The sequence below is a fragment of the Globicephala melas genome, chromosome 7, assembly GCF_963455315.2.
Source record: "Globicephala melas chromosome 7, mGloMel1.2, whole genome shotgun sequence".
In the NCBI taxonomy this organism is placed as follows: Eukaryota; Metazoa; Chordata; class Mammalia; order Artiodactyla; family Delphinidae; genus Globicephala; species Globicephala melas.
Genome location: NC_083320.1, coordinates 71,736,581 through 71,751,661, shown reverse-complemented (window position 1 = coordinate 71,751,661; position 15,081 = coordinate 71,736,581). Strand labels below are relative to the sequence as shown.

The 15,081-nt window shown below is 36.2% G+C and overlaps 1 protein-coding gene across 24 annotated transcripts in view; it reads right to left on the bottom strand.

Moving 5' to 3' along the window:
• BAZ2B (bromodomain adjacent to zinc finger domain 2B) overlaps positions 1-15,081 on the bottom strand; it is a 382,320-nt gene that overhangs the window by 36,461 nt on the left and 330,778 nt on the right. For all 24 annotated transcript variants that reach the window (XM_060302371.1, XM_060302369.1, XM_060302379.1 and 21 more), the window contains 5 exons: positions 14,154-14,368; positions 13,215-13,289; positions 12,143-12,386; positions 4,923-4,985; positions 3,762-3,906 (listed from right to left, as the gene is read on the bottom strand). In XM_060302371.1, coding sequence (XP_060158354.1) covers positions 3,762-3,906; positions 4,923-4,985; positions 12,143-12,386; positions 13,215-13,289; positions 14,154-14,368 — 742 coding nt within the window. The remainder of the gene's footprint in view (positions 1-3,761; positions 3,907-4,922; positions 4,986-12,142; positions 12,387-13,214; positions 13,290-14,153; positions 14,369-15,081) is intronic.

The window sequence follows — 15,081 nt, the reverse complement described above, 5'->3', positions numbered from 1 at the left end:
AATATAAAAATACATATTGTTGGGTTCCCTGGTGGAGCAGTGGTTAAGAATCTGCCTGCCAATGCAGGGGACATGGGTTCGAGTCCGGGTCTGGGAAGATCCCACATGCTGCGGAGCAACTAAGCCCACGCGCCACAACTACTGAGCTTGCGCTCTAGAGCCCATGTGCCACAACTACTAAGCCAGCATGCTGCAACTATTGAAACCCATGCGCCTAGAGCCCGTGTTCCACAACAAGAGAAGCCACCCAATGAGAAGCCTGCACACCACAACGAAGACTAGCCCTCTGCTCGCCGCAACTAGAGAAAGCCCATGCGCAGCAACGAGGACCCAACACAGACAAAAAAAAAAAAAAGAAGCATATTGGTAACACTCTATTAACTTTCATTACCCACTTATTTCATGGTAGTTTCTAACAGCTGGTACTTATTCATCCTTATCAGCCTTGCCTCTCAGATATAGTACTTGCCTATAATATTACATATTTACATGCTTTTGTTCTTTGTCTTCATATATGCTATATCTTTCCAATTAGACTGTGATCTTTTTGTGGATAGAGATAGGTTAATTGATTCTTTTTTATTTCCACAGTACTCAGTACAAGGCACAGTAAACACGATTAAAGAAAAGGAATCTACATCTGTTATTTATTTTATGACTTCCATAGCACTTAGAATAATACAGCAGATGCAAATTACCGAATTAATAAAAATTTTATGAGAAAATAATCTTTAAATAAAAAGTTATTCCTACCTTTCCCGTGTACTGTGCAATGAACCCAAATAATAGTATAAGGTACAATTAATAGTTAAATATCTTGTAGCTCTTTTAGATTCATTATGTGACATGATCCTTATAACAACCAAAGAATTTATACAGAGCCTATTAAAATTCTATTGTAGAGAGGAAAATCAGAGTCTAGAGAGGTTAAGTGGTGGGGCCTGAATGGAAACTGAGTTCTAACAACTACAAATTCAATTAATGCTATCTAACTGGAGAGGCCTAACATTTAAAAAAAAGAAAGTCTCCTATAAGCTATTCTTATAAACCTTATAGACATTTAATTAATTATTTACTTACTTTCTTAATTAAAGCATTTTTAGTGTGCCTAGGTATATAAGGTACTATGCTTAACACTATGGAAAATAAAAAGTTGTACATACAAGGATTATCAAATTTAAGTAAAATAAATAAATAGTATGTGGATCAATGTGCCAAGATAATGGTATAATTATTTGGTTTTCTAGGAACTCACAGATAGTAAAAATTGGTTCCACTTAAATAAGCTAGAGAGGAGTTTCAAAAGGGCTAGGATTTGAGCTGGATCAAGAAAGACGGGCAAAATTTAGATGTCTGAAGAAAAGGCAAATTAGCATTACATTGAACAGAATTTGGCAAAGCACAGTGAAGTTACAGGGGGAGGAATACACATGTGTTGAGCAACAGTAAATAGACTGGTTCATGTACATTCATACTGGAGAACCATGTAAAGATCTTTTGAGGTCAGATTTATAGAGGGCCTTGAATGCCAGGTTACATACAGATTTATTTCAACATCTTATAGGCAATAGGGAGTCATTTGAGGTTTTGGAGTACAGACATGATACAATGCCAGAATGCAATGGAAGAAGGGGATTGCACAGAGAGAAGCTGAGGACAGCGGTAATAATTCACATATATATTGAAAAAGACCTGATTTCACTAGTGTTGCAAAGAGACTGACTTCAGATATTTTGAAGGAAAAGTTTATGTCCTAGATAACTTCAAGTTTACATGCCCAAGTGACTACAAATGACGTGACCCTTAATCAAATTGAGGGATATTTAATTGTTCTGGGGTAGGGCTCACTTTTTTTTTTTTTTAAGCTTCTCAGGTGATTCTTAATACAGCTAAGGCAAAGCCACTCACCGGGACATTTCTTTATTTTGCTTTTTAGCTTTACCAAGGCTCTGCACTCTCAAGTGACTCACAGCTTCGTCATTTTAAATTAGATTTCTAGGGATCATATGGTAGTTCTAGTTTTAATTTTTGAGGAACATCCATATTATTTTCCATTGTGGCTGCACCAATTTATATTCCCACCAACAGTGCACAGGGGTTCCCTTTTCTCTACATCCTCCCTCACCAGCACTTGTTATTTCTTGTCTTTTTTTTTTGTGGTACGCGGGCCTCTCACTGTTCTGGCCTCTCCTGTCGTGGAGCACAGGCTCCAGACGCGCAGGCTCAGCGGCCATGGCTCACAGGCCCAGCTGCTCTGTGGCACGTCGGATCTTCCCGGACCGGGGCACGAACCCGTGTCCCCTGCATCGGCAGGCGGACTCTCAACCACTGTGCCACCAGGGAAGCCCTTCTTGTCTTTTTGATAACAGCCATTCTGACATGTGAGAGGTGATATCTCACTGTGATTTTGATTTGCATTTCCCTAATGATTAATGATGTTGAGTATCTTTTCATGTACCATCTGTGTATCTTCTTTGGGAGAATGTCTTTTCAGATCTTTTGTCCATTTTTAAACCAGATTTTTTTTTTTTTGGCTATTGAGTTGTATAAGTTCTTTATATATTTTGGATATTAGTCCCTTATCAGATATATAATTTGTAAATATTTGTCCCCATTCAATAGGTTACCTTTTCATTTTGTTGAAGGTTTCCTTTGCTGTATAGAAGCTTTTTAATATGATTAGTCCCACTTATTTATTTTTAATTTATTATTTTAATTAATTAATATATTTTCCATGGTTAAAAATACTTTTATTTTTAAATATTGTAAGCAAACAGTTAAAAAAAGAACCCACCACACTATCCTATTAAATCAACATCTACATCAATTTAAAAACAACTACTTTATATGATTTCTGTTCTAGATGTCTATGTGATTAATCAATCCCCTCTCTCCAATGGACTGTTAAATTTCTACATGGCATGGACTATGTTTTTCATATCTTTCAACTTCCTGTAGTACCTAGAAATGCCTGGCATATAGTGGGTATTCCAAAAAAAAAATGTTTTGCAAGAAGTTTTTCCTCCATGTACCACCATGGGGAAATAGCTATACCCTGAAACCTGTAAGCACTGACATAACGCTTTTGGCCCCATCAGAATTTAAGCATTTGTAAATGTCCAGGTACAGAGTTCTAAAAAGTTCAATTCAGATGGTTTATTGAGCACGTATATGCATTATGTTACATGCTAGTTAATGTAACAGGAATGGAGCCAGCGAAAAAATAGTCCAAAGGTAGACTGTAGAATTGTGTGGTAATTCAGAACTGAAGAAAGGAAGAAGTTTAATGGAGGAGGAGGTGATCACAAATTTCAAACATGAACAAGATTTCAAGATGAATGAGGATTATAATAAGGGTCTTAGATTGAAGCAAGTTACCTCCAGGGATACTGTTGGGATGTACGCTTGTTGGGAAGGTTAAAGAATAAAACCACATGTTGGAAAACTTGAAAATGGAAAGGAAGAGAAATGGAGCAGTAGTTATAAAGAATAATACAGGTGAAGACCTTTGTCTGCTAAAGAAAAAGAATAGTTCATGTTTGATGTCAGAAAGAGTGGCAGAAGAAAAATCATGGAGAGAGAAGGAATATTTATCAGCGCACGGGGCATTATGAGTTCAAAAGGAATGGGAATCAAGGTTTTACAATGTTTATCCATAAAGCAGATTTGATTCTGGAAGCACAAAATATATTGAAGGAGTAACAGGGTTTTTAAAAAATATGGTTCCTTATATTACTTTGTAACAGATTAATAGTTCCTACCTTCACCACTCTCCATGCCTTCTACAAAAATCCCCCCACATTGGGGAAGAATCCAGTACCGGCGTCTGTAACGATCCTGGCCAAACATCATCGAACGTAAAGAGTGAGAAGCGTCAAAGAGCTTCCTTCTGTACTGACTCTGTTGCTGTTAAAAAATGATGCATATAATTAAGCTATGGATGTTAAGTGCTTTAAAAATTAATACATAAGCGACTTTACACTTATTATGTCTTTAGAGCAGATAAATTTCACTACTGGGAAAAGACAGCAAAAGAGTTAAATATTACAAGCCTGACTTCAATTTTAGTTACACTTATAAATATAGAAATTACTTTGAGGGTAGATGGAATATTTTTGTTGCCGTGGATTAAAGGGTTAAGTTTATTGTATCAAGTATAGTATAGTAAAGCATGTCTTATACTTAATAATAAACAGTGTGACCAGGTATTTCATTAAGCCAAAGCAAATTGGCTTAATTCTATTGATTACAATATGTAACAAGTAACACTCATATATGTAATTGACCAGACCTCTATTTGCCTATTTTTATACTCATGTTGTAAACCTAGGTAACATATGACTAAATTTTGGGATAAATTTGTGATGAATCTAACATGGCTATAGTATACAGGTATCTCATAATATCAATTTCATAATACTTTTAAAAACTCATTTTTTTAAAACAAAAAATTCATCTAAAACTTCACTAATACTACTGAAATTCAATTTTTAATGAGAAGTTCATAAACATTTATAGTTTACAAATCCATTGAAAATAAAACCCACAAATGTACTAATATAAAATAAAACATGAGCTGCCAAAACTATTATCATAAAATTCGACTGAATTTTTAAAGTAATTAATTCCAAGAAATAAAACCATGCATTTACTGGTATTTTATACTTAAAAGAAGACCTGAAGAATAGAAGCCCTGGTGAAATTTAGTACCATGTCTTAAGAGGCAAGTTTTTAACCTTGGCATTAAACTTTTAAGGTTTAATTGTGAGAATGTTTCTAAAGCTCCTCATTTTAGCTAGTTACAAAAAAGCTTGTTTTTATTTAGCAACCAGAAAAACTAATCCCATACAAGGTGGATTTTTGAAATGCTGCAAAATAAATAAATAAATAAATAAATAAACTGTAATCTGAAAAGTGCTTACTTTACTCAGTTTTTCAATCTGTTTTTCTAGCTCTTCAACACTTGCTGCTTGGTCACCTTCATCCTATACATAACAAAATACAGTATCATTTACCTGTTTTTAAGATTTATTTATTCAGTCAATCAGCAAATATTTAATGAAAGCCTCCTTCCTATATACAAAGTACTAGGATAGGCACCATGGAAATGAGAATATCAATATCAGTTCTTGCTCCCGATAAAGCGTTAATCTGGTAGGGAGACACATAAAACATCACACTAATAAATAAAAACTGCCAAACAGCAGAAAGCTATAAGGACCTCAAGAGAGGTGGAGATTAAGAGTCATGGAGCTCAGGGAAGGGTGAGGTTACTTCTAGTGGGAATCTATACCAAGAGAGGCTATATGGAAGAAGTTATGTTTTAATTAGCTACTGAAGAATTGTTAGGATTTGATTGATCAGAGAAAAGAGGACAGGGCATTTCAGAAAGAGTTTGACCTGAAGAGGTAAGGTGGGGAGATGAGGCACAGATGAGTTTAGGGCTAAATTATCTAGAGCTATAAGTGCTTGGCAATGGACAATAATACGATCCTTTGAGGGAGATTAAATACCAGAACTATGCTTTACAAAGATTAGTATGGTAATAGTTGTAAGATGGCCTGGAGCAGGGAAAGGACTACAGTTGGCAAATCTAGTTAGCGAATTGTTGCAATGATTCAAGAGGAAAAGAGGATGTGGGTCGTACTAGGATAAAAGAAATAGAAAAGGAGAAAAGGAAATGGATATAAGAGATAGTACATAGTCAGAACTGTTAAGTCCTGGCAGCTCACGGATACAAGGCAGAAATGGGTGAGGGAGATGAAGGAAGGAGTAAATTATGATATTAAGGGTTTAAATCTGGGAGACTGCAAAAATATTGGTATCATTAACTGAAAGAGTCATTTTAGAGCAAAAAAGGGTAAGTTATATTTTGAACACATTGAGCTTTTAGAAGAAAAATAATCCCTACTATATAGAGTACTGATTTCATAAATAGAAATTTTGTGATTATATAAAATTTTTCATTCTACAAAATGAATATAGGAAAGCTACACTCAAAGTTTTAGAGGGAAAGCATGACATAATATAAAGTATATGTGCTTCCTTGGACTTCAGCTGCACGATTTCATATAGGCAAATTATTTAACTCCTCTAAAACTGTTTCCTAATCTGTAAATTGGTGATAACATTATCTTGTGATAACATTATCTGTAACATGGGATTTTTGTGAGGACTAAATAAGAACACATCTGAAAGCAACTAGCAGAGTTCCTGGTACATAATATATAAATAAGGTTACTTTCCTTCTTTCTGGAAGTTGTCCTTTAATTAGAAAATGTAGGTACATCTCAGGTTTAAAAAACATAAGCAATTGTTTTTGATGTTCACTTTCTATATGCTTTTTAAAAAAGCCACACTGCCACCAACCACTCTCACGAACAGATATTTCTAAACCAGTATAGTTATCTCGCCAACAGAAAGAAGTGAAAGGAAAACTTCAATAGTTTTACCATTCTCTGTCTACTCTTCACCCAAATTTAGGGGACCAATTTACAAAGGCATTTAGGCATATTATTTGTGGTAATAATAACATCATTTCTATTTATTTATTTATTTAAACATCTTTATTGGAGTATAATTGCTTTACAATGGTGTGTTAGTTTCTGCTGTATAACAAAGTGAATCAGCTATACATATACATATATCCCCATATCTCCTGCCTCTTACGTCTCCCTCCCTCCCACCCTCCGTATCCCACTCCTCTAGGTGGTCACAAAGCACCGAGCTGATCTCCCTGTGCTATGAGCTGCTTCCCACTAGCTATCTATTTTACATTTGGTAGTGTATATATGTCAATGCTACTCTTTCACTTCGTCCCAGCTTACCCTTCCCCCTCCCCGTGTCCTCAAGTCCATTCTCTATGTCTGCGTCTTTTTTCCTGTCCTGCCCCTAGGTTCTTCAGAACCATTTTTTTTTAAGATTCCATATATACATCATTTCTATTTAAAAGAGAACAGGCTCAATGACCCTTAAACCTTGACTCTTCAATTAAATAGATATTTAATAGCTATATGATTGTATAGTGACCGTTTGACCAGCAGGATGTTTGAAAATTTGCTTACATAAAAATCAACTCTATCAACAAATATTTGAAATAAGACATCAAAGTAGCTATGTATCAGCCAAATTAGCTAACTACCAGTTCTAAGACTTTTCTTATGATGAAAAAGAAGTAAAATATCTACTAAAGTTTTATTTAAAGGAGCTTTGGCTAATAGTCCTTATAATTTAAGAGATATGAAGGAATTTGAAAGGCCAGAGAGAAAGGCAATAACTACAAAGCTAAGAACGCAGAATCTATCCCTGCCATGGTTCCCCATGGTTTCCCAATCAGAAGAGAAGGCTGTTGTATGTGTCACTACATATCAAAGTTTAATTGTCCACATAACCTCCTCCACAGCAACTTGTGAGGTTAAAGCTCACATAGATTTCAACACAAACCTAAGTATTAGGGAAAGAGTCCATGTGTTGAAGGAATGAAGAGTGAAGAAAAGTGGGAATCACCCTTGAGACAGGGCTGTGACTGTGTCTCAGGGCAGTATCTTCTAATTGAAAGGGATCACACGGGTCTCAATGGAAAGGCTCCTGCAATTAGTCCTTTAAGGAGCATAACTACTGACACTCTACCTATACTTTAATCAAGAGGCCAGACCTATTTTCAGAGGATAATCTTATCAATAAGGTTCATTAACAAGTTAACCTTTAATTTTATTAGGAAATTGATAAATGGTTACCACTTCTTCATGATAAAGAAAAACTCTCAAATAATTGAAAGGAAATGCTAATTTGGTTTCTTAGGTCCTAAAATATTCATTATTTTCAAATGTTTTTAAACTGTTTTCTCACATTAATAACAAATACACATTTGCCAGGATTTTGATCACTCTAATTAATTCTATAATTCAACATTCATAAAAATAAAAATGACTACTTTAAATGACACATCTGGTCTTAAAATATTAAAAATGATGTTTAAATCATTAGTACTGATTTTTAATAGTCTTCATCTCCCTTAAAGAAAAACAAATGCATAGTTTGTTAATTCTCCATGTGAAAAAGGCCAGGTGAAACACATAATTTCTGTAAATAAATTCCAATTTAGTGGGATGACCACCCAGTAGAAGATACTGAAGTCCCAACACAAGGCTGTCAAATTTATGAGAGTTAACACCTTAAAACAATTTATAATATTAAGTGCTGAAAAGGGATGCTAATTCTATAAAAAGGTGATTAGTATTGGTCAGAAAAGTTTAATTCCCGCTGTGGAAACAGCTCTACTTGCCAAATGAAGCAGATTGGTTATAAATAGTATCTTTGGGTAATTACAATACTGATACCCAAATTATATACCCTTCACATTATTTGTCACAGCATGAAAGTATTTGATCAAGTGGTTTCAGAAATACAACATTATGAAGTAATTTCTGCAAGGAATCTCAGTGTAGTCTCCTTTTCAGCCTGGTACTCTTAAGAGAAGTAAAGGTCACTCTAACGATTTTTATCATTCTGGTTTAAAATATAACATGGGGGGTGGAATTTATGAAAACATTTTGTATTTATGCTATTTTTACTTATGAGAAATTGTATAGCACATGATCTTATAAATTATATTATTATCCAGATTTAGTAAAAAATTTGATTCAGTAATTTGTCATTGGTCTTGATTAGATATTATTTTCACACATTCGATCAATAATTCATCTCTCTAAGTCTTCTTTCTTTATTTCTCCAGCAGTACTGAGTTGATACAAGAAAGGAGAAGAGTTCTTTCTAGACTTCCTTGGCTAAATAGTCCTGGCATCAAGGGCAGAAGGAATAGTTGGCTGTATATTGTTTTCTGAATGCCATTCTGCAACCTATCAATATTTCTAGCATTCTTTTCTGGTAAAAGGTAAACATCAACCTTTATCTCCCTTTTATATATGTCCATTTCTATGGCTTATGGTAGCTTCACACACACACACACACACACACACACACACACACACACACACACACACACACACACACACACACACACACACACACACACACACACACACACACACACACACACACACACACACACACACACACACACACCCCTCTGTGACCTTGCCTTCTTCCCTTTAGCCTGCTCTTCAAAGCTAGCCCCGGGCTTCCCTGGTGGCGCAGTCATTGACAGTCCGTCTGCCGATGCAGGGAACGCGGGTTCGTGCCCCGGTTCGGGAAGATCCCACATGCCGCGGAGCGGCTGGGCCCGTGAGCCATGGCCGCTGAGCCTGCGCGTCCGGAGCCTGTGCTCCGCAACGGGAGAGGCCACAGCAGTAAGAGGCCCGCGTACAGAAAAACAAAAAAACGCTAGCCCCTCTCTTTACCTTAATTGAATCCCCTCCAATATTTTTAGGGACCTTATACCATTAATTATTCTCTTCCTCTCTTTAATCTTCAGTGCCCCTCTCTTATTTAATTGGCTCTTTCCCTTCAACCAAAAATCATCTCAAACCTTCTGCATCTGAAAAATGCTTGGTCTTTGTCTGCCTCTAGGAACTACCCTTTCTTTTGAGGCATAATGCTTGAAATAGATAAGTTTACTTTCTCACTTTCTATTGTTTTCAATCAATCATAGCCTGGCTTGTGCTCTCACCCTTCCAACGAAACGGTGCTGGCACTGGTTACCAATGACCTCTGGGTTGCCAAATACAACGAACACTTTCAATCCTCGTCACACTAGGCCCCTGCTCCCTTAACATTGTTTATCATTCCCTCCTTTTTAAAATGTTCAAGTTTCTTGATTTTTATTATTATGACATGTGTAGAAGAGAGTTAACACTGTAGGCCCTTGAAAGGTCGGCTTACAAAGTTTGCCCTTGGCTAGTGTCTGGAAACTTGAATTTTGGGGGGTTCCCCCACCCTAACTGATAAGAATAGCTCACTGGACCTAAACTGTGCTAACAATGTGGGTTATACTGCACATCTACTTTTCTTTTGGGAATCTGGAATTTGGCACATGTTATGCAGAGGGTGCCTATGTGGCCAGCCCTGAATAAACAACTCTGGGCACAGCGTTTCTAATGAGCTTCCTTAGAACACAGCATTTCACAGATTGTCGCAATTCACTGCTGGGAGAATTAGGCCCATCCTGTGTGACTCCACTGGGAAAAGACTCTTGAAAGCTGGGCCTGGTTTCCTCTGGACTTTGGCCCATATGCCTTTCTCTTTGCTGGTTTTGCTTTGTTTCCTTTTGCTGTAATAACTCGTAGCCATGGCATGACTAGATGCTGATTTCTGTGAGTCATCCTAGTGAATCGCTCTGACTCTGGAGGTGGTCTTGGTATTGGAAATCCCTGACCCACTACAGAAATTTTCTACACCTTTGTTCCTTCTTCAACAAGAAGCCTTGTGGGCTCTTCTTAAATATTGACATTCCCCGGGGATCCAACCCCAGTACACTACTCTAATTAATAAACCAATCCTGCTGTGCAAACTTATCCAACTCATTATTTTAAACTATTGTCTATGTGCTAATAATAACTTCCAGATCTACACTTTCAAGACTAAACTCTTCTCCAGACTTTAGATTCTTTTTTTTTTTTGCGATACGCGGGCCTCTCACTCTTGTGGCCTCTCCTGTTGCGGAGCACAGGCTCCGGATGCGCAGGCTCAGCAGCCGTGGCTCACGGGCCCAGCCGCTCCGCAGCATGTGGGATCTTCCCAGACCGGGGCACGAACCCGTGTCCCCTGCATCGGCAGGCATACTCTCAATCACTGCACCACCAGGGAAGCCCCCAGACTTTAGATTCTTAAATCCAACTGACTGCTGAGCTTCTGAACAGGCACCTCAAACTCAACATGTCCAAAATAAACCTACCATCATTTCCTGTCTTCAGTTATCTGTTCCATATTCCCCTCCTCCCCTGTCATCTATTTCCTCTGCTCCTTCTGATTTCTCTGTCTCAGTTAATGGCAACAATAGCAGAGCAAGCAGTCCCCAAGCCAGATAGCTGGTATCAACCCTACCTCTCCCTCCATCAACCTACACAGTCCATCTTCAGATACTACTCATTTTTCCTCCTAAATATTTATTGAATCCTTTCCTTCCTTTAGTCCAGTTTCAGACCCCTCGTAATTCACCTAAACTACTGCAGTATCTCCTGATTGATCTTCCTACCTCTGATCTTGCTCTGTTCAAATCTATTTCTATCTTCCACAGAGCTGCCATAGTGAGCCAATGAAAAAAATCAAGTCTGACCATGTCATTCCCTCACTTGTAAACCTTCAGTGGCTTCCTATTACCACAAAACTATAAAATCCGAGTTCACAGTTGTGGCATGTGAAGCTGTCTCGTAACACTAGAGCACTTGTAAGTCGCTTAAAGCACGTTGTGATTTCAAGGCTCTGCGCCCTTGCTCATGCTGTTCTCTCTGCTTGAAGATTTTTCCATGGATTCCTGGATTCTTCTCTAGGTTAACATTTAGTCCAACTTGTAGCCTCAGCTAATGAGTCCAGAAAGCCTTTGTGAAAATTTATTCCTCAGAAAGGTTCAATGTCCTTCCTTCGTACCTGCCTAGTACATTGTAAATACCACTATCAAAGCAGTTAACACTTAACACATTACATTTTCTTACTGTAAATCTTCCTCAGTGAGACTGTAAATTGAGAGGAGACTTTGATCAAAAATGCCTAGAGCTAAAAAAAAAAAAAGGAAAAGAAAAAAAGCCTAGAGCTAGGCACTTAATAAATTGGGCTTTGAGAAATACATCAGTTTCATTAAACCTGACAACACTTTTAAGGCATGAAGTATTGTACAAAATAAATGTAAGATAGCATGTTAAATAGATAGAATGAAAAAGGATACCTAAAATTAAGAATCTGAATAGTTCTCTGGAGAACTCTCATTATATAAACAGAAAAATTTAACTTCTTTTATTCAATGTAAATACCCTCTCTGTATAGAAGGCATTGTATTCTACTCAATATTTACCTAACCATCACAAAAAACTTTGAGGTGAATATTATAATATTCAGTTTCAGATGAAGAAACTGAGTCAAGTGTGACAACGAAATTCAAACCCAAATCTATTTGACTTCAAATTCTGTGTTATTTTCAATATGTTATGTAATATTAGTTAAGTATTGAAATCGACCTAAATTTGATTACCTCATCTTCACAGATCTCAGTCTTCTTTCCTTTTTTGTCTTCTTTATCTTCTTCATCCTCATCATCTTCATCAGCTTGGTCATCACTATCATCATCATCATCATCATCATAATCACTATCTCCTCCCTTCCTTCTTCGTTTGCGTCCTGGAGTGGGTGTGCCCAGTGGATGCTGTTCTTCTCCAAGATCAATGCCACCTGAAGTGTCTCTTTTGCCTGTTTTCTTAGCATGAATGATTCTGAGCCTTTAAGTATGAAAAAATGATGACATGGAAGAAAAGCCTTCTTCTTATACTTTTTGAAGAGCATACTATGAGTTGTAAGCAAAAATACCTTATGGTATTTCTCTCACACTGATCAATAAATGAATGACAATAAAAATTAGCATGAAAGAAACTTAAGAAGTATGTTCCCAGAAACTACAAAATATATTAACATTCAAGAATTATTCTGGCTATCTCTTTGGAATTAGAATACATTTTTTAAAAAACCAGAAAACTGAGAAGATTAACTCAGGAATGGCCAAGTGGTAAGACCTGATCCTATACTATCTGACTGAATAAGTTTCAATTCAAGTTACTGCAAAGAAACTATCCTCTTAACACAGAAGCTGAATAATTTCAGCATTATATTTCCTAGCAGGAAGCTAATTAAGTTTTAATGCTGAATACATTTGGATATGTTAGGCCCTCTATAAAAGCAAACTTTAATTAGAAAGCAATTAAGGAAAAAAGTAGTAGTTCCAAACAGATTCTATTTGTGACAAAAATAACCTGATAGCAACAGCAATCTTAGAATATGTGATTGCTTGACTTCTTTGAAAGAAAAAAGATAAACTGACTTTCTTCTAAGTTTGAAGCATATGAGCTCAGTGAATATCATTATATCTTTTGTCTACTGAAAATTCTGGCACTGAGTTCTATTAGTTTCATATCTCATCTTAATTAAGCTTTACCTTTTCTAATTCTTAGACAAAATAAAGTTTAAATTCTACCTTTGCAATTTGTATGTTTTACTCAGAAACTTGCAAAAAAAGGAAAACAGTATATTAGTTTTAATAAAACATGACTTACTTGCGGAGTTTACCTTCTACCACCCATTTATCTCTCCTCAAATTTGACATGTAATCAATGTTCTTGTCGATTTCACTGCCAATGCAAAAGTTTATTAGAAGACATATATTAATCCATTATGCAATACATTAATTTGGTAAGCAAAATGATGCAGTTTTGGGGTAAGTACAAATGATGATTGCCAATGAACAGCAAAAACAAATGAAAAATTGTATTAATACATAGCTAAGAGATGCGTAGAAAACTTAGAGATGCCCAGCAATGGTAGAAATGCATGGCTCTGAAATGTTTGCATTGATTATTTTCCTAGAAAGGTAAAGGAATAAAAGTAACATAATTAAAATCTGTAAAATAATGAACAGTAAGAACAAGATGAACATGGAATTTGTTCACCAAATCTTCAAATACTATAGTGGAGGACTTACTTTGACTCTGAAATGAGATCAAGTACTTTTTTTTAAGTGCAAATTAATACACAATAAATAAATAATATTAAGATTGTATCAGCACATGATAAAAAGTAGGTAGATAATTCTACAAATGGCAGCTACTAAGGAAAATCAAGTAGTCATTTATCATCAAAAGATGAAAGAAAAATTCTAGGTTTTTGCAACAGTGCTGGATTCTGGAGCCATAGCAAGAAAAACCTGCTTACACTTCAGTATACAAATAAATAACAAAATTACCAAATAAACAAAACGGGTTACAAAGACTATACACAGTATGATTCAAAATTTCTTTTCCAATAGACTGCAAAGAAATACATTGAAACATTATTAGCAGTAGTCATCTCTGAATGGTGAGATTAGTGTAATTTTAATCTTTTTCTTTGTGGTAGTCTGTAACTTCAAAATTTTCTATAAGCAATTTGTATTACTTTGTGACCAGACAAATTCAAAACAGAAAAGAATCACCAGAAATGTCTGGGCATATGCTTACCTCACCACACTCTTGCTGCACGCCAGTTCATTGATCAGGAAAGCCAGAACTGAGGCTTTCTGTGCTGGAGTGTGAGCCTGAAAAGCTTTGGTCTTCAGGCTTTCAGTAAGCTCAGTTTGTCCACAGTGTGCTTCCATAAAAATTTGCAAAATCTCGGAAACATTGTCTCGATTCACACCAACATTCAGCAAATGTTCTCCAAGAGCTGTTTTGGCCTATAAAAGGTTGGCATTTTTATCAGTATTGACCACAACGACTCATAAGATATAAACAATAAGACTTTTAAATATTGGTATTATATGATTTAGGTATTACTGACAAGGGCTTTATTCACATTTTTGATGAAGTGGCGATAAAACATGACGTTCAACATCATTTAGTCAACAGATGATAGACAAGTTTTCAAGTACTTGTAATTTTTCTCTTCCTTCTTCAAACCCTTGGTTAAAAAGTTTGGTGGGGGGAAGGGTATGTAAACTTGTGGCTAAAAATGGTCTCACCATACCTTCTTTGACTACAGACACTATCCCAAGCTTTTCCAGGCTCTACCAGTAGTAGTGGGGGAGAGGTTGAAAAGTACTAGCAATGTGTTTTCTTGCTCTATGGTGTCACGGATTTTATTGCCTAGTATGCTGAATGAATAGGGAGATGGAAAAAAAAGTAACAGGTGCATCTGGAAGATTCTCTCTACATTACCTAGAGCAAAGCTGACTGAAATGTGTATCTTAATTGGAATTAAGATAAATTTGAATTATTGAGTATCCACTTAGCAGTACAGTATCTTAACATGCTGGTCTGTAGGGGCCTTGATTAGCCTCGGTTATTCATAGTGTTTCAGAGAGAACACAGTATAATTTCAGAAGGCACACATAAGTTAATTGCTTTATGAATTAAGAATTCTCTGTTTTGCTGAATATCACTTAGGTAT